Source organism: Mauremys reevesii, linkage group 17, assembly GCF_016161935.1.
Source record: "Mauremys reevesii isolate NIE-2019 linkage group 17, ASM1616193v1, whole genome shotgun sequence".
Lineage (NCBI taxonomy): Eukaryota > Metazoa > Chordata > Testudines > Geoemydidae > Mauremys > Mauremys reevesii.
In genome coordinates, this window is record NC_052639.1 from 2,885,368 (window position 1) to 2,905,319 (window position 19,952).

Genomic DNA, 19,952 nt, shown 5'->3' on the forward strand with positions numbered 1-19,952 from the left:
AGAGGTGAATATAGCTGGACTTCTTGGTAATAGTGACCATCATAATCAAATTTAACATCCCTGTGGCAGAGAAAACACCACAGCAGTCAAACACGGTAGCATTTAATTTCACAAAGGGGAACTACACAAAAATGAGGACGTTAGTGAAACAGAAGTTAAAAGGTACAGCACAAAGTGAAATCCCTGCAAGCTGCATGAAAACTTTTTAAAGACACAATAATAGAGGCTCAACTTAAACATACACCCCAAATTTAACAAAAAAACAACAACCCAAAACATGAAACCCTGCTTTTACTTTGTTTTTTAGCCAGAGAGGCAAAAAGGCATCCTTTAAAAAGTGAAAGTTAAATCTTAGGGAGGAAGATATAAAGGAGCATAAACTCTGACAAGCAAAGTGTAAAAAGATAATTAAGAAGGCCAAAATTTTTTTTGAAGAACAGCTAGCCAAAGACTCAAAAAGTAATAAAAAAAAATTTGCTATGTACATCAGAAGCCTGCAAAACAACCAGTGGGGCCACTCGACAATCAACATGCTAAAGCAGCACTCAAGGACGATAAGGCCATTGCAGAGAAACTAAATGAAATTTTGCATCGGTCTTCACAGCTGAGGATGTGAGGGAGATTGCTAAACCTGAGCCGTTCTTTTTAGGTGACATCTGAGGAACTGTTCCAGATTGAGGTGTCATTCTCAATGAATGTCATTCTCTGTGACAAGTTGATAAACTAAACAGTAATAAGTCACCAGGTCCAAATGGTATTCACTCAAGAGTTCTGAGGAACTCAAATGTGAAATTGCAGAACTGCTAACTGTAGTCTGTACCCTAGCATTTAAATCAGCACCTGTACCAAATGACTGGAGAATAGCTAATGTGACGCCAATTTTTAAAAAAGGGCTCCAGAGGTGATCCTGGCAATTACAGGCTGGTAAACTTCACTTGAGTATCAGGCAAGCTGGTTGAAACTATAGTAAAGAACAAAATGGTCAGACACACAGATGAACATAACTTGCTGGGGAATAGTCAACATGGTTTTTGTAAAGGGAAATCATGCCTCACCAATCTACTAAAATTCTTTGAGGGGGGGTCAAGAAGCATGTGGACAAGGGGGATCCAGTGGATATAGTGTACTTATATTTTCAGAAAGGCTTTGACAAGGTCCCTCAAAGACTCTTAAGCAAAGTAAGCTGTTGGGGATAAGAGGGAAAGTCCTCTCATGGATTGGTAACTAGTTACAAGATAGGAAACAACGGGTGGGAATAAATGGTCAGTTTTCAGAATGGAGAGAGGTAAATAGTGATGTCCCCCAGGGGTGTGTACTGGGCTACTCAAGATAGCAGTCTGCTTGGGACTTAACTAAGAGCTACAAAGGGAATCTCTCAAAACCGGGTGACTGGGCAACAAAATGGCAGATGAAATTCAGTGTTGATAAATGCAAAGTAATGCACACAGGAAAATATAATCCCAACTATACATATAAAATGATGGGGTCTATATGAGCTGTTTCCACTCAAGAAAGATCTTGGAGTCATTGTGGATAGTTCTCTGAAAACATCCACTCAATGCGCAGCGGCAGTCAAAAAAGTGAACAGAATGTTGGGAATCATTAAGAAAGGAATAGATAATAAGACAGAAAATATATTGCCTCTATATAAATCCATGGTACGCTCACATCTTCGATACTGCGTGCAGATGTGGTCGCCCCATCTCAAAAAAGATAGATTGGAACTGAAAAAGGTTCAGAAAAGGAACTAAAATGATTAGGGGTTTGGAACAGCTGCCACATGAGGAGAGATTAATAAGACTGGGACTTTTCAGCTTGGGAAAGAGATGACTAACCAGGGGATATGATGGAGACCTATAAAATCATGACTGGTGTAGATAAAGTGGAGAAGGAAGTGTTGTTTACTACATCTCATAACACAAGAACTAGGGGTCACCAAATGACATTAATAGGCAGCAGGTTTAAAACAAACAAAAGGAAGTATTTCTTCACACAACGTACAGTCAACCTGTGGAACTCCTTGCCAGAGGATGTTGTGAAGACCAAGACTATTACATGGTTCAAAAAAGAACTAGATACGTTCATGGAGGATAGGTCCATCAATGGCTATTAGCCAGGATGGCCAGGGATAGTTTACCTAGCCTCTGTTTGCCAGAAGCTGGGAATGGATCACTTGGTGATTGCCTGTTCTGTTCACTCCCTCTGGGGCACCTGGCATTGGCCACTGTTGGAAGACAGGATACTGGGCTAGATGGACCTTTGGTCTGACCCAGTGTGGTCATTTTTATGTTCTTTTAAGATGAGAAATGAGACCTGCCTACAGAAGAGCCAGGATCCCAGTGGTTGGGGCATTCACCCAGAAGAGGGAGACCTGTGTTTGAGTCCCTGCTCCAGAGTGGAGATTCCAACCTGAGTCTCCCACCTCCCAGGTGAATATCCCAACCACTAGGCCAAGGGTTAAAGATTGAAAAACAAGTGCCTGTACCGTTTGTAATGGAAACGGACTTTTCCAGTGTTTTGGAATTGCCAGCTTGGGACATAAGTCAGTTATTAGCACAGCTATAACCACCAAACAGCTCCCACCCCGCCCCAATACTTCATGACCTAATGCAGACTTTTCAAGTGTTATCAGAGCTTTCTGCTCCTGCTCCAGCTATTAGGGTGCAGCATGAGCCCTTGCTCTTCAGCTAGACTGATTCCACCTTCAGATGTGAACAGTGCACAGATTTGTCCATTTAGGCTCCGGTACAGCACCACACTGAAGCATGTGGGTAACTCCACTTAAGTCTGTGGGACTGAGCACTGCTCTGGAGGTCAGCATGCGCTTAAGGGCCTTATTTCCAGAAATGCTGAGCATCCATAGCTCCCTTTGACTAGTTAGACTTGTGGGGGCTGGGATTCACAGCTCTACTCTCCAGACACCTCCAGTTAGAGACAATCCGTTAAAAAGAGAAGGAAAAGAAGACATGGCAATAAGCAAATAACCATGCAGCACTAGGAGCCCCCACTTTCCCTGTGCATTGTCCCTCAAGCTGCATTCCCCTCCTCAGCTGCCCTCTTCAGAGGACGTTTTCCAGAATGTCCTGAGGATCAACACCTAGGATATTTTAGGCCAAAGTGGCAGAGATTTGGGGAGTGCATTCAAGAGCCAAGAGGCCTCCCGGAGAACAGTCTGCTGGTAGCTCCCTTTTGTGTATACCAGATGAGCACCAGAGCTTAGCTACGGCAGGAAGGATTAGGGAGAGCACTGGTCTCAGGCAGGTTCTATCTTATCTGGGGATTTTATAGGTCACCACCACCACCTATAACCAGCTAGAAACCCACAGGCAGACTGGAGCATCTGTGTAATATGCACAGGGGGGACGGGACATGCCACTTAACAAGCAGCTCTGGTTTCTGCATGCTCCAATGTACCTCCCCTCTCCTCCACCCCCCAAACAGGCACCTTACGGTAACCTAGCCCTGACATGACAAAAGCATGGCTCCTGGTGCAAGCCTCCATCAGAAAGAGAAGGCCTTTAGAGAGGGACCTGTGCCTTACAGCCAAGAGCTTTCTGAGAGTTAGGAGAACTATGTTAAAGTCCTGGCTCTGCCACAGACTCCCTCTGTGTCCTTGGGCAAGTCCCTTCCGCACCCTGTGCCTCAGCTGCGAGATGGGAACAGCGGTCCTTCCTTTGCCCATTTTTGTCTATTTAAGTTGTGAACTCCTTGTGGGAGGACTGTCTCCTCCTACGTGTTTGTACAATAGCCTGCATCATGGAGCCATGCTTTCCCCTTGGCTAGGGCCTCTAACCCAGCGACAGGTGGGAATCATACCAGACTCCTGAGAGGCTAATGTGAACGGCCCACAGAAGTAATTGAGCTGCATCCTCAGTTACAAGGACAGACCTACTTCATTAGCTGCATCTTCCAATTGCATTCCCCAGCATCATCTGGTTTACCTGTGTTGAGCTCCTGCAAGGTCATTCTTACCAATGCTCCAATCTCGGTCAGACACTGGAAGGTCACTCAGACTCAAGGTCTGGTTCAAAAGAGATAGAAATATGTAGGCCACTAGCATACTGGAGATGCCACAATCCATGCTCTCTCACCGGCGTTTACTAATAGCCTTATATAAAACATGGAGGACATGGCAAAATCCTACAGAATCCTTGTGTCTCGAGAGATCCCAGAGGACAAGAGCGAAACCACTTAAAAGCAGCACCACCAGCTAATGCAGGGGTCTGTAGGAAATCAGCAGGTGTCCAGGATGTGCCTTTTGTGCCATGATCAGTGGTGTTGCAGAGGCAGCTGATAGATCAAGAATCTCTACTGGTATAGTTGGGTCTGTTGCCAGGAGATCACCTGCCATCACAGCAGTCTCTGCACTGTAACCCCACCAGCACCAGATTGGCAAGAGGCAGCCAGATACTGGAAGAGTACGATCAACACAACCTTCTTGGTGAGCGTTACCACAAAGGAAAACGGCACACAGGGCAGTGACCGGCATCTCTTCGGTTATCTTCTGAGTTAGCCTCTTCCTGGAGTTTGGCTTTGTCGGCAAAGTTGTTCTTATTCAGCAGGTGCGGGCTTTGTCTGGAGACCCTGCCACCTGAAATTATCACTCCTGAGGGCATTCAGCGCCAAAAAATTAGAAGTTCTGCACACAATATTTTAAAATTCTGTAAAGTTTGTCAATAAACAAATGTGGAGGCTCCAGCCTGGCAGTGGGGAGCACAGGCCACTGGCTGCATGGAGGTGGGAGAGAACCTTCTTCTCTGCCCCTCCCAGGACATGGATTTGATGGTGAAGCTGCACCCAACCCTGACACAGCACAAGGGCTTGACCTGCCCCAGAAAAACCCTGGGGCTCTGCCCCTCCACGCCAGGCACGGCCAGGCAGGCTCAGCCCAGCAGGATCCAAGTGTGAGGGGGGAATCCAGGTGTGGGGTGAGAGGGTTCGGTGTGGGGCAATCTGGATGCCCAGGAGATTGTTGCAGGGCAATGGCGGTGGGGGGGTCCAGATGAAGTTCATAGAATCTCAGGGTTGGAAGGGACCTCAGGAGGTTCTAGTCCAACCCCCTGCTCAAAGCAGGACCAATCCCCAACTAAATCATCCCAGCCAGGGCTTTGTCAAGCCTGACCTTAAAAACCTCTAAGGAAGGAGATTCCACCACCTCCCTAGGTAACCCATTCCAGTGCTTCACCACCCTACTAGTGAACAAGTTTTTCCTAATATCCAACCTAAACCTCCCCCACTGCAACCTGAGACCATTACTCCTTGTTCTGTCATCTGCCACCACTGAGAACAGTCTAGATCCATCCTCTTTGGAACCCCCTTTCAGGTAGTTGAAGAATGGGGGGGGGGGAATTTGATAGCTGCTTTCTCTTCTGCAGGCTAAATAATCCCAGCTCCCTCAGCCTCTCCTCACAAGTCATGTGCTCCAGCCCCGTAACCATTTTTGTTGCCCTCCACTGGACTCTTTCCAATTTTTCCACATCCTTCATGTAGTGTGGGGCCCAAAACGGGACACAGGACTCCAATGCCGAGTAGAGGGGAATGAGCACGTCCCTCGATCTGCTGGCCATGCTCTGACTTATACAGCCCAAAATGCCATTAGCCTTCTTGGCAACAAGGGCACACTGTTGACTCATATTCAGCTTTTCGTCCACCATAACCCCTAGGTCCTTTTCTGCAGAACTGCTGCCCAGCCATTCGGTCCCCAGCCTGTAGCAGTGCATGGGATTCTTCTGTCCTAAGTGCAGGACTCTGCACTTGTCCTTGTTGAACCTCAGATTTCTTTTGGCCCAATCCTCCAATTTGTCTAGGTCCCTCTGTATCCTATCCCTACCCTTCAGCGTATCTATCACTCCTCCCAGTTTAGTGTCATCTGCAAACTCGCTGAGAGTGCAGTCCACGACATCCTCCAGATCATTAATGAAGATATTGAACAAAACTGGCCCCAGGACCCACCCTTGGGGCACTCCGCTTGATACGGGATGCCAACTAGACATGGAGCCATTGATCACTACCCGTTGAGCCCGACGATCTAGCCAGCTCTCTCTCCACCTTATAGTCCAATCATCCAGCCCATACTTCTTTAACTTGCTGGCAAGAATACTGTGGGAGACCGTATCAAAAGCTTTGCTAAAGTCAAGGAATAACACATCCACTGCTTTCCCCTCATCCACAGACCCAGTTATCTCCTCATAGAAGGCAATTAGGTTAGTCAGGCATGACTTGCCCTTGGTGAATCCATGCTGACTGTTCCTGATCGCTTTCCTCTCCTCCAAGTGCTTCAGAATTGATTCCTTGAGGACCTGCTCCATGATTTTTCCAGGGACTGAGGTGAGGCTGACTGGCCTGTAGTTCCCCCGTTGGTTGGGGCTCAGTAGAGGAATCTTGGTGAGGTGGGATGTGGCCTAACATGGGGGGGTCTGGGTATGGGAGGGCTTAGCTTGGGAGTCCAGGTCCAGATGTTGGTGAGGGTCTGGGTGTAGGGGGCTTGTCGTGGTGAGAGATGGAGTGTGTGGGAGGCCTCCCGACTACAAGAAGGTTCAGCAGGGCAGGGGTTCAGGTGTGGGGAGGTCTGGGTATGCAGGGGTCCAGGTGCACAGGGATGGACGGACCGTGGAGCAGCAAGGGCACTCACTCTGCGACACCTGCTCCTCAGCCTTCATCCATCAAACATAAGAACAGCCACACGGGGTCATACTGAGGGTCTGTCTAGTCCAGGATCTGGTCTTCCAACAGTGGCCAATGCCAGATTCTTCAGAGGGAATGAACCGAACAGGTCATCAAGTGATCCATCCTGGCTCGCCCAGTCCCAGCTTCTGGCAGACAGAGGGTCTTGGGCAGAGACCCGTATCGCTCTCCTTCCTGACTGGGATTTCTCAAGACTGCACAATTCCCAGCCTGCACCGAGTTTCCCAGCAAGTCACACAAATCCAGCATCTTGGCTGGGGGTTAGACTAGATGACCCTTGTGATCCCACTAACCCCGTGGTTCTAAACCAGATGACTTAACCAGGCAGCTTTGCCTTCTCCTCAGAGGCAATAACCTGCCCCCGGTTAGAAGTTACCACAAAGCCCTTTCTAAGCATGTTTATTTTTAAAGGTAAACATTTGCCCACCCCTGCTCTGGAGCATTCCCTGTGTTGTTCAGCCCCAGAGCCACTGAACACTCCCAGAATTCCCAGGCATGCTGTCCCCAGAGGACAGTACACACTAGCTTGTAAGGGTCGACTCAGTACCACCTTGCTTCATGCCACAGCACTGACGCCTATTGTCACTATGAATATAGGAAAGATGATCAAAGAACAGAGATTCAAAAGATGGTGAGTAACGATCTTAGAAACAAATGGTGACGTAAAACAAAATCATAATATGCTTTCTAGGGACTAAACTTAACTAACAGGTTATCCTTCTGTCTAAAGAAGCATCTCACCCTCAGTCCACACCAGCATTTTCAACCAAGCCCGACTGAGACCCCTTTTTCCATGAAGGAAAGTCACTGTCCTTTTACTTACTCAAATGGTGGTAGGGGGTCTTTCTTGCCTCCAATTATAGTACATCAAGGGGTCTCTCCCTGTGCTGTTTTTCCCTTCCTGAAGTCTCCACAATTCTTCATTTGCATTCAGTTCAGACAGATGATGGGAGACCCATGGCAAAGGAGCCAATACTCAGTTTACATGTAAACAGACAGATGGATAAACATCTCCTCTGGCAGAAAGCCTGTCTTCCACCTGTTCTGATGACCAGTCCTGCCACACAGACTTTCAGAACCTATTTTCACTAAATATAGGTAACTCCTGCCATAGTACGGATACATACATTTCACAAGGATACCAATGTGACAAGCTTTTATTCAAGATCTCACATGGACTCAGCAAGACCATAAATACTAAAGACGTGAGATTCCTGTAACCCCTCTGCACCCCTTTGCCAGTTACCATTAAGAGGTTCCTGGGTCACACTATTCTACAGGAGGTCAGACCAGATTAACACAATTGTCCCTTCCAGCCTTATGACCTAGGAATTACTGCATCTCATTTCTCCTATCTGTAAAATGGGGACAATCCTACCCTCTCTCCTCACCTCGCAGGGATGCTATGAAACAAACACTCAGACACGATGGTGGTGAATGGCACAGAAAAGCCCATGAAGAGACTAAGAATTTGGTCTTCAGGGTTTCAATAGTGTGCAGAAAAAAAGGCCTGGGGCCTCATGTTGAGCAGCTGCTCATTCAGTGAGCACCATCCGTTCTGTGCCCTGAATGAGGCAGGGCTCTTGCAGGGAAAAAAAAAATCTATCATGTGATCACATCATTGAAGGTGGTCTCATAATGCAGATGCACAATGGGTCTGAATTACGGTTGCACAGGCATCTTTAGTACTTGCATTTCCTAACCTTTGAATGTTTGACTTCACAACCTTGATGTTTTAATAGAGTTTTTGTGAGCAATACATGTAAGTGCCTGTCTGTGCCAAGTAGGACTGGGGCCAGAAACAAAAATAGATTACACAGTTCGTTTGCTAATCAAAGACACTCGATACTGGTACCTTATTCTGAGAAATCTTATTCATGCAAGTAGTCCCATTTACATCAGGCTATTGGTTTTGTTACATGGGTACCAGAAGGCCCCAGCTGCGACAGGAATCTCACTGTGCTTCCATACACATGGCAAGAGAATCCCTGCTCCAGACATCTTACTGTGTAATGTTGAGAGCAGATGCAAAGGCACAGAGAAGAAGTGACTTGCCCAATGTCACAGTGTTGGTCCAGAGCAGAGCAGGGAACAGTCTCCTGACTCCCAATCTAACTCCCTATCCACTGCCTCAACAAAAGAGCTCATGGGAGCACCGCTTATGGGAACAACAGTTTGCAGAAGCTGACCTGTATTAAATGTAGTTTTATTTCATCAGGTAAAACTAAAATGAAAGATCAAGATTACAATAAAGCCACATTCTCATACACAAAATTAAACATAAAACATGCAGATACTTGCACCCAGGCAAACTGCGGGAGTCACGTTAGCTATGAAGCTTTATAATTAGAGCTGTGAATTAATTGCAGTTAACTCACACAATTAACTAAAAAAATTAAGTGATTAATTGCCGTTTTAATCACACTGTTAAATAGAATAGCAATTGAGATTTATTAAATATTTGAAGTTTTCTACATTTATTTATATTGTATTCTGTGTTGCAATTGAAATCAAAGTATTTTTATCACAAATATTTGCACTGTAAAAATGATAAAATAGTATTTTTCAGTTCACCTTATACAAGTACTGTTGTGCAATCTCGGTTGTGAAAGTGCAATTTACAAATGTGCATATTTTCAGTTTTCCGGGGGAAAAACCCCCACTTCTCACTAGGACCCCTTTTTCTCATGAGGATTGCTACATGCAGAAGAGTTTATCAGAGTCTCGTGGTCACTTCTGCACAGCTACATGCAAAGTCAAGCTACTGGCTCCATTTCCCTGACCTGGATTAAGACTGGTCCAATTTTTAAAGGTATGATTTTGCAGATTTTATAGGAGGAGAGCATGTCATGAAGGGTATTCATTTGTGTCAATGTTGCAACAGGAAATTTGAGTAGCATCAGTTTATACACAGACTTAGTGCCAGTTAAGTTCAGTACCTACAACTGCCTATCTTTGTAGAAGCCAGTGAAAACAGGAATTGCCAGCCTGGCTCAGACCTATGGCCCATCTAGCCCAGTATCCCATCTCTGACGATGGAAAGCACCAGATGCTTCAGAGGAAAGTACAAGGAACCTTTATTAGGCAGATATGGGATAATCCACTCCCACCTGCCCATATGAGGTCTCCTCCTAACCCCTACAGTTAGAGATTGTTTTCCAGTCCTGAAGCATTAAGTTTAATAGCTCTCCAAAAACTTGTTAGTATTAATTATTGTAAGTCTGAATATTCTTGTTACCCATATAAGTGTCTAATCTTTTTTGAATCTTGCTACATTCTTGGCCTCAATTACTTCCTGTGGCAGGAAGTTCCACAGTCTAATTACACATTGCATGGAGATATTTCCTTTCATCTGTTTGGAACTTGCCATCTTTCAGTTATTTCCAGTGTCCCTCTGTTCTGATACTGATAAAAATTGCCCATTTAATTGTACAGTTTCTCACCTCTCAGTCAATTTTTGATCCAGGACAATAACGGCTGCTACTACCTCTCGTACAGGACTTTTTCAAAAGGCCATTTGAAAGTCTAAATAAGATGGATAAAGGAGAACTGGTTGACCTACTACTATATTGACACAAAAAATTAAGAGATTAGCAATACAATTTCCCTTTGCAAAATCTGTGCTGGTTAGACCCGATCAGATTATGATCTTCCAGATGTTTTACATGAATCAGCAAGTGGACGCTATATGGGCAGGCTAGATAGAACTGCCGTTGTGGTAGTGTACCACTGATGCCACCCATCGGGCACAGAACCATGTGTCATAGACCCCTCACTGCTCAGAGATTCTTATTTAGCAAAGGCCCAAGCTTTTGCAGCAGGAAAATCTGGGTACTACCTTCAAGAAGTTCAATGCTATGTAGCAACCACCATGACTTTCCTAACTGGCTGTGGATATTCAATATAAACATAGAAGAAAAAAAGAAAGAAAAAGAAAAAAAGGTGGGAGTGGATTATCCCATATCTGCCTAACAATGGAATGGATAAAACAAACAGTCTGTTTGGGTCAAAATCACTTTGGGGAAGAAAGCTACCAGAGGTTCCCCTGGGATAGTGCTTGGGGTGTGCTAAAGACCCCAGGATCTGATTTGGATATGGACTAGAGGTCTCTGTTTTTAATTAAATAAATACTACCAGGAATTGTATGATTATGGGAGACTAATCTGCTAATATAGATTGGAGGAGGACAAGTGCTACTAATAATGGTAGGGCCCAGATTTTCCGGGATGTGATAGCGGACAGATTTCTTTACCAAATATTTACCAAGCCAACATAGGGTGATGTGATTGTAGATTTGGTATTGGCGAGTAGTGGGGACCTCATAAAAGAGCTGATTATAGGGGATAACCTTGGTTTGATCGTGAGCTAATTCAGTTTAAACTAAATGGAAGGATGATTAAGAAAAGGATCTGTAATGAGGGTCCTTGATTTTAAAAGGGCAAACTCTAAAAACTTAAGGGAATTAGTTAGGGAAGTGGACTGGACTGAAGAACTCAAGGATCTGAATGTGGAGGCGGCTTGGAATTATTAAGCCAAAATTGCAGAAACTGTCTGAAGCTGCATCCCAAGCAAGCTGGGGGGGAAACACCACAAACAAACCCACTCCTAAGGAAGGGCTGCAGACCAAGCTGGATGAGCAAGCATCTCACACAGGTGATGGAGAAAGCAGAAAGCCTACAAGGAATGGAAGATGAGCAGGATCAGCAAGGAAAGCTACCTCAGAAAGTGCAGGGAAAAGGGAGAACTGCCAAAAGCCAAGCAGAGTTGGGCCTTGCAACGAGAATCAAAACCAACAGTGAAAGGTTCTTTAGCCGTATACATAAAAAGAAATCAAGGAAAGAAAACATGGGACTGCTAAACACTGAGGATGGGGTGGAGATTAAAGATAATCTAGGCCTGGCCCAACACCTCAACAAATACTTTGCCTTTATTAAAAACTGAAGCAATGAGGAGCTTATGGATAGTAGCAGGGTGGCTAATGGAAACGAGGACATGGAAGTAGAAGTTACCACATTGGAGGTGGAAGTCAAACTCAAACAGCTCCATGGGACTAAATGCAGGGGGTGGGGATGGGGCAAAATAATCTTGATTCCAAAATATTTAAGGAACTAGAAAGAACTAGATACGTTTATGGTGGATCGGTCCACCAGGGTGGGCAGGGATGGTGTCCCTAGCCTCTGTTTGCCAGAGGCTGGGAATGGGCGACAGGATGGATCACTTGATTCCCTGTTCTGTTCATTCCCACTGGGGCATCTCGCATTGGCCATTGTTGGAAGACAGGATACTGGGCTAGATGGACCTTTGGTCTGACCCAGTATGGCCGTTCTTATGTTCCTAACGGTCACATGAAATTGCAAGCCCAATAGCAAGGATTTTTAATGAATCCATAAACTCAGGGGGCATACCCTATGACTGGACAATTGCTAAAATAGTACCTATTTTTAAGAAAGGGTGGGGGAGAAGTGATCAAGGAAACTACAGGCATACATACAATTGAGGTCACACTACAATTAGTTTGACCTCAATTGTATGCAAGGTCTTGGAACAAATTTTGAAAGCCAAAGTAGTTAAGGACAGAGATAAATGGTAATTGGGATGAAATACAATATGGTTTTACTAAAGGTAGATAGATCAGGTTGGTCTGGTGCACTTTTTGGAGAAGATAACTGTTTTTTTAGATGGAGGAAATGCAGTAGATCTAATCTACCTGGATTTCAGTAAGGCATTTGATATAATTTCCTATGTGGAACTGTGAGCTAAATTGGAAAAGATGGGGATCAATATGAAAATTGAAAGGTGTCTAAGGAAGTGGTTAAAAGAGGAGACTACAGCGGGTCATACTGAAAGGTGAACTGTCAGGCTGGAGCGAGATTACTAGTGGATTCTCTGGGATTGGTCATAGGACCAATCTTATTCAACATTTTTATTAACGACCTTGGCACAAAAAGTGGGAATGTGCTAATAAAATTTGCAGATGACACAAAGTTGGGAGGTATTGTCAATAGGAAGGAGGACTGGAATATCATACAAAATCTGCACAACCTTGTAAACTGGAGTAATAGAAATGGGATGAAATGTAATAGTGCAAAGTCATGCATTTAGGGACTAACAAGAATTTTTACTACAAGATGGGGACTTAGTTGGAAGTGACCTAGGAGGAGAAAGACCTGGGTATATTGGCTGATCACAGGATGACTATGAGTTGCCAGTGTGATGTGGCCATGAAGGAGGCGAATGCAATCCTAGGATGCACCAGGCGAGGTATTTCTAGGAGAGAGAAGAAAAGTATTAGTAGCATGATACAAGACACTGATGAGACCTCATCTGGAACACTGTGTGCAGTTCTGGTCTCCCATGTTCAAGAAAGATGAATTCAAACTGGAACATGTGCAGAGACGGGCTGCTAGGATGAGCAGAGGAATGGAAAAACCCACCTTATGAGACAAGACAAAGAGTTTGGCTTGTTTAGCCTAAGCTAAAGGCGGCTGAGGGGAGCTGAATGCTCTCCATAAATGATTTAGTTGGCGTTGGTCCTGCTTTGAGCAGGGGGTTGGACTAGATCTCCTGAGGTCCCTTCCAGCCCTGATATTCTATGATTCTAAATACATCAGAGGGATAATACCAGGGAGGCAAAAGATGAAGGTTACTAACCATTAGAGAAGTGAAGTTCTGGAACAACCTAAGGGGAGCAGTGGGGGCAAAAAAAAAGTCTAACTGGCTTCAAGACTGAGTTTGGCAAGTTTTTGGAGGGGAGGGTGTGATGAGACTGGCTACAATGTAATGTAGCTGATCTGCAAGTGCTAGTAGCAAATATCCTCAATGGCCAGAGATGGGACACTAGCTGGGGAGGGCTCAGTTACCACAGCGAATTCTTTCCCAGGTGTCTGGCTGGTGGGTCTTGCCAAAAGGGTCAGGATCTAACTAATCTCCATATTTGGAGTCGGGAAGGAATTTTTCCCCTGGTCAGATTGGCAGAGACTCTGGGGGTGTTTCACCTTCCTCGGCAGCATGGGACATGGGTCACTTGCAGGTCTAAACAAGTGTAAATGGTGGATTCTCTGTAACTCGAAGCCATGATTTGAGGACTTCAGTAACTCAGTCAGAGGTTAAGGGTTTATTACAGGAGTGGGTGGGTGAGTTTCTGTGGCCTAAGATGTGCAGGAGGTCGGACTAGATGACCATGATGGTCCCTTCTGGCCTTAAAATCGACAAGGAAGGCAAAGCTTGAAAGGGGACGGCTATTCTCACTCACCCCCACTCCAAGACCTACCTCCTCCAGTGTGCAAACATTCCCAAGTCCCCGTGTGCTGTAAGGCAAACAAGACCCCACAAAACCTGAGGCCAGCTTGGGCTAGGGGACAGCCTTCGTCATGTGTGACTCATCCAGACATTTCCAACAGGAAAGACAAGAACACGCCAAGTTAAGGGCCAGATTCTGCTCCCACTGAAATAAGTCTCATTAATTTCAGGGGAACACGACTGGAGCTTTGCCATACTAAAGGTCCAACGTCTCCAGAGGCCGAGTGAGAAGGACCAGAGAGAGTGAAACTCCAGGGTGCCTCAGTGCTCCCTGCATAGGTCAGGATTTTAGTCTTGGAAGAGGTTACAGAGAAGCGCTGACGCAGCTCCTGACGCATACTTGAGGGGCAAGATAGACAAACTGGCCCATAGTCTGCATTTGCAGTGGCCCATTCACTGCAGAATTACTGGGTGCCAAGAGGCACTGGAAATTTTGATCGTCAAGATGAATATGGAGGCTAAAAAGCCTTGCACAGCAGTGATTGTAGCCGGCATCTGAATAATGCATGGCAAGGAGAAAAGACCCCACATGCTTTCAGCTCTCTCAACTACTCCTATTTGTGAGTTACTCAGGCTCAGAGTTTGCCCAGGTCTGGAACAAGCCAGACAAAAAGGGGGAGCTTTCAGAAAACTGCAGTCACCCAAAAACATGAAGTGGGAAGTGAGAGGGGAGAGGCCCAAGGGCCCGCGCTGCAGGACATTCTGGAGTGCCAGGTGCAATTCCCACATTTCAGGAGATTGTGAAGTGTTTCAAAGCAGCAATTCCAGTCGGTGTTTCTCTGGAATTCCACAGCAGAGTAACTTGCCACTGGCAAATTATATTGAATTACCGACACAGTGCACACACAAGGCCCCAAATACCTGCTTGTACTTCCAGAGAGTGACAGATCTACAAACATACCCAGCCCACTGCTCTCCTCATTATCACTCCCCTATTACCTTCCCTTCCTCCAGATCCTCCTCCTTCCCCTCACAGCCCCCCAGTGCAAATTGCTTCCTAAGCACCCACTCATCACTTTCCCCAGCCCCCTTTTGCAGTCCTCCCCCCTCAATCTCTGACCACGCACAGACCATTACACCTCCCTACCCATTCTCTGATCTATGCCCCCCCGTCCTCCCCATCAGTTCAATCTGTACTCCCCTGCTCCGGTCACTCGTTGCAGCAATTCTGCTCCCTCCCAAAGCCAAGCCTCAGTACCCGGCCCCCAATTCAACAGAATTCAAACCACTCCCCCCTCATGGGGACATGGCCTCAGTTCAGTTCTCACCCCCCTCCCTCCCCTTCCAAAGGAACTGAGACACCCCCTGCCCCCCAAATCCAATTATCAACCCATCCACCATCTCCGAGCCCCTCCTCCAACCCAGCTGTTCTGGGGCTCCTTCCCCTGACCCCATACAGGCCCCTCACACTACTGCCTGGTGAGCAAGTCCTGGCTCCAGTGGGCCCTTCAGAGCCTCTCTTAGCCCTGGAGGGAGCCCAGCTTCCCAGTGCCTCCTGCACCCTCGTGCTGAGTGTGTGCCAGAGGAGGAGCTGGGTGGCTGTGCGCCCTCACCAGCCAGGACTAGAAGAGCTGAACCTCAGCACCAGCATCCCACCAACGCAGCAGTCATGGGAGAAGGGAAGAAGCAGTGGCTGAAGGGAGGAGGCAGGAGACGGTGAGAAGCGCCCGAGGAGGGCAGCTGTCGCAGAGGAAGGGGGTGTGGATGGGAGGACAAGGAGAGGGCTGTCAAGTGCATGCTGCACATATTGGGGGAAGCGGGTGTTGCTGGAGGAATTAATGGCCACACAGTGTGATCAGGGGGTAGCGTTCAGGCTTCGGGAAAGTGGGGTCAGCTGAGCTCTGAGCATCACTGCTGGGAGGTTCACAGCAGTGCTGTTCTGAGCAGCAGCCAGCTTCCTTAGAGACACAGGGGAGCCACCTCCCAGCCCAGGTTTCCTTTGGAGAGTTTCAGCACAGTGCTCTCTGCTGCAGAAGTCATGTTCCCACAGATGCCCTGCACCCGTTTCTGACGGCCCCATATTCCGTGCCCCACAGCTCATTCTCTTTTCCCACAAACTCTAGGAAATCTCCTGCAAAAAAACCTAGCACTAATGTATAATTAAGGTTGCAAGATCAGGTATGTAATGAGTCAGGAAATTCCAACATGCACTAGGAGTGTTCGCTTAGCCACACTGCATATGCCTATGCGCTCCTCTTTCCTTTCTTAAAGGCAAGTCTGAGTTTATTCTCTGGCCCCAGTCCTGCAAACTGCTCCACACAAGTAGACCCAACCTGCATGATTTCCAAAGAGCACCTGGCCACCTTAATACTTGTAGACAATCGTCATCTTTCCCTAGTCTTAGTCATTTTTGTGCTTGTCTAAAGAACACCTTCCATCACTCTGATATCGACAGAGCCAGAACCAGACACAGCATTAGAGGTGCCATCATCTCAACACTAGAGAGCTCCTCCAAGTATGTGTCTACACATACACTGCTGCAGCTGCCCTGCTGTAGCGCTTTAGTGAGGACGCTCCTGCACCGCCAGGCGAGCTTCTCCCTTCAGCGTAGCGAGTCCACCTCGGAGACAGGTGGTAGCTAGGTTGATGGGAGAAGCCCTCCTGCTGACGCAGCGCTGGCTCCACCGGGGTTAGGTCGGTAGAACTGCATCGCTCGAGGTGTGGTGAGTGACGTAGTTACGCCGATGTAAGTTTGTAGTGTAGACACGGCCTAACATGGCTTTCAGACTGGAGGCTTCTGGGTATGCAGTCCAAAGCTACAAGGGCCCTTTTCAATGAAGCATCACTGTGCAAACGCCTCATTTGCTGTTCATCAGGTCTCTCTCTGCATTATTCTTTTTCAAGCCCCCAGTTCAACAAATCATTTAAGCACGGATGTAGTCCTGATTTTAAGTGCCAGTACTCCACCCCCCCCATGACCCCCTCAGAGCATTTCTGTTTAAAATGGCATCCTCCATGAGGCATGACCTCGCACATACAGTGCGTGAGGTCAAAAGTGCACGAACGAATTTCCCACCCTGCTACCACACTGCTTAAGTCCATCCCTATTCAGCAAAACACTGAAACCGATGGTTAAAGACCCACCCCCGCATTAAATAGCCACCTCGCAGATTAGATTGTATCTGTCACAGCTGAATCTCATTTTAACATTTCCTGCCTATACCACTAAAATATTACAGTTCCCTACTAATCCATTTCCCCAACCAGCACCTGGAAATATCCCATTCTTATGAATTATTGCTTCAACTGCCCAAAACAATGCAGTTGTTACTTAGGCTTCAACTTATTTTTGTTTATTCGTTTTAAAGTTCTCTTTTCAATTAAATGCTGAAAGTTAAGGAGCAAGAACTCTTGCACTGCACGTGCCACTGCAAAAAAGCTTATGCCTCAAGGACAAAAAGTAACAAAGCAGGAAAATTCCAGCCTGAAACTCTGAAACACATGGAACAGAGAGACTGGCTAATATCAGCCCCTGATTTTTCATTTCAGGGAAATACAAGGCAAGTTAGAAAGGCATTCCACTAACCAAAGGATCATTGTTAAGAGATCAGGGATCATTCATGTTGCTTAAACAACTGAAGCCACCTAGAGTAATATTCAATATTTGTTTTGTGTTAAGGAAATATGAGAATATTTAATTTTGCTTTGTATAATCGGCAATATATACTTCCTGTAACGAGAAATCCAAACAGCAGCTACCACTTCCTAGCTCTGTACAAGCTATGTGCTTAGATGTATTTTCAATCTCCAAGTGCTGGTATATATGGGATATTCCCTTTGACGACAATAAATAAGCAAAGTGAAACAATCATGTAGATCACATCTTTAAACATAAATAGAAACTTAAAAATCCATCTGACTTAAGGAATCCTTTAAACTCTTTAAAGAAAGAATTGTAGCCAAATCAGTGTTTTAAGAAGTGTTAAATGAAAGTGACCTAGGCCCCAATCCTGCAAGCACGTGTAACTTTATGCATGCAAGTATTCTCTTCACTGGTGTCTGTGTTTGCAGGATCAGAGCCCAGACAGTGAACCAGATCTTCAGCTGGTGCAAGTCAGAGTAGCTCCATTGACTCCAATAGAGCTACCCTGACTTCACCAGCTGAGGATCTGGCCCAGGATTTTATGGACAGTTATTGCAGTGTTCAAATGTATTCATCCTCCTGCATCTCTCAAACATTTATAATGCAACCACATGCACTAAGAGCGCTACGTACTGTAAAACAACAGACGTGTGTACACTGGCATCTCCTACCCACAAATAAGAGATTTTGCAAAGACTTATGCACATAAGTAACTTGATACACTGGAAGCAGCCCTACTGAAGTCAATAGGGCTGCTCAGTCAGAGGTAATAGGCATAGGTTTTTGCAGGATCAAGGCCATAGAAAGGAATATCTTATTGACAAAGTAATTTGTAATGGGTTTTCCCAGAACCAAGCAGAGCAAATTTCAAAGAAAATCCAATTTTTCTATTGGAGAAATTCTGTTTTTCTAGCGTGTTCCAAAACGAACATAGGCATCTTTAAAAATCAACATGTAAAAAAGTCTTTCTTGGGCAGGGGGTGATGATTCAGGGTGCTCAGTTCAGGGGCTGACATACGCATACAGCTCTGATATTGTCCCGGATAGCACGACTTGGGCTGAGGCAGCCATTCCCTTTGCATTTCCGTCGCCTATCTGCAAAGCCAGCCGCCCACTATGGTCACCTTACTCAGACTGGACAAACCTCCATGGATGTCACCTGCCAGCAAAGTCAGAGGTCAAGGGCATCTGGAGTCCCTCCACTTTCTCTCCACTGCCCTAGTTAAGAACTTGACTGTTCTTTTAGGGACACTTTGTCCATCTGGGCAGAGGTCTGAGCTGCTGCCTTTTGGATTTCAACAGGGACAATGATTCAGACCCTTTAAACACGCAGCTCTGAACAAGGGATTTCACAAGAAAAAGCACAACATACAAGTTCCCTTTCACGCTCCCCTTTGCTAGAGACCCGGGCAACAGCCTTTGCCTTCCCCACGGAGACAAATTCCTTCCCGCCCCCCAGCCTCCCCATCCCCGAGGGAAGGGAGAGAAGAGCCCCAGAGCCCTTGAACGCCTGGTCCTGGATTTAACCCCACACCAAGGAACTGTCACCGCTTCGCGGTTTCCCACAGCGACCGACGCCAGCCCAGGGATCTCCCTGAGCAGTTCAGCCGGGGGGACTCGGGGCTGCCCGGTGCTCGGCGCTGGCCAAGGCGGCCAGGCTCCGCTCAGGGAGCGGACAAGCCCGGGGAATGGGGCACCCCAGAGCCCCGCCGGCTGCCTCCCCCCAAGCCCAGCCGGGAGCGCACCGGAGCCCCAGGCTGCGCGGCGGTGCCCCCTCCCCGGCGGTGCCCCCGGCCCGCCCCACCCAGGGAGCCAGACCCCACCGCGGGCGCAGGGAGCGGGACGGGACCGGACCGGACCGCGGGCGGCGCTGACCCGAAGTAGGCGGCGGAGCCGGGCAGCAGCCAGAGGCACAGGGCGGCCAGCAGGGTCCGGGAGCGCATGGTGCCGGCCGGGCGCGGCTCTGCTCTGCATGGCGCTGCGCTGCGCGGCCGGCGGCGGGGCTCCCGCGGCTCTTTAAACCGGCGGGCGGGGCGGGAGCCGGGGTTCCCGGGGCGGCTGCTCACCTGCCGCCCGCGCCCCGCCCCGCCCGGGAGCCGCCGGGACATGCCCCGCTCGCCGGCCCGGCCCGTCGGGGCTCCCTGCCGCTGAGCGCCCGATGCAGCCCCGAGCCGGGGGAGCGGCTCCGCAGCCTGCTCGCGGGGCCAGGCTCCCCCCAGGGGTCCCGGGACGAGCCCGGGCCTGGCCCCTTGCTCTGCTCCTAGCGGGTCAGCGCAGAGGGGCTCGGCTGGGACAGCCCCCGCCGGCTTCCCTGGCCTGGCCGAGGGGGAGGCGCTGCCCTTCGCCTGGCAAGCGGGGGGGTTCCGAGCAGGCCAGAGGGGACCCT

The 19,952-nt window shown here is 47.5% G+C and overlaps 1 protein-coding gene across 1 annotated transcript in view; it reads right to left on the bottom strand.

Moving 5' to 3' along the window:
* The window catches only part of WNT9B (Wnt family member 9B), a 44,765-nt gene extending 25,230 nt beyond the window's left edge, over window positions 1-19,535 (bottom strand). Inside the window, exon 1 of the mRNA XM_039504250.1 lies at window positions 19,442-19,535. Coding sequence (XP_039360184.1) covers window positions 19,442-19,509 — 68 coding nt within the window. The 5' untranslated portion in view covers window positions 19,510-19,535. The remainder of the gene's footprint in view (window positions 1-19,441) is intronic.
* Window positions 19,536-19,952: the final 417 nt, after the last annotated feature.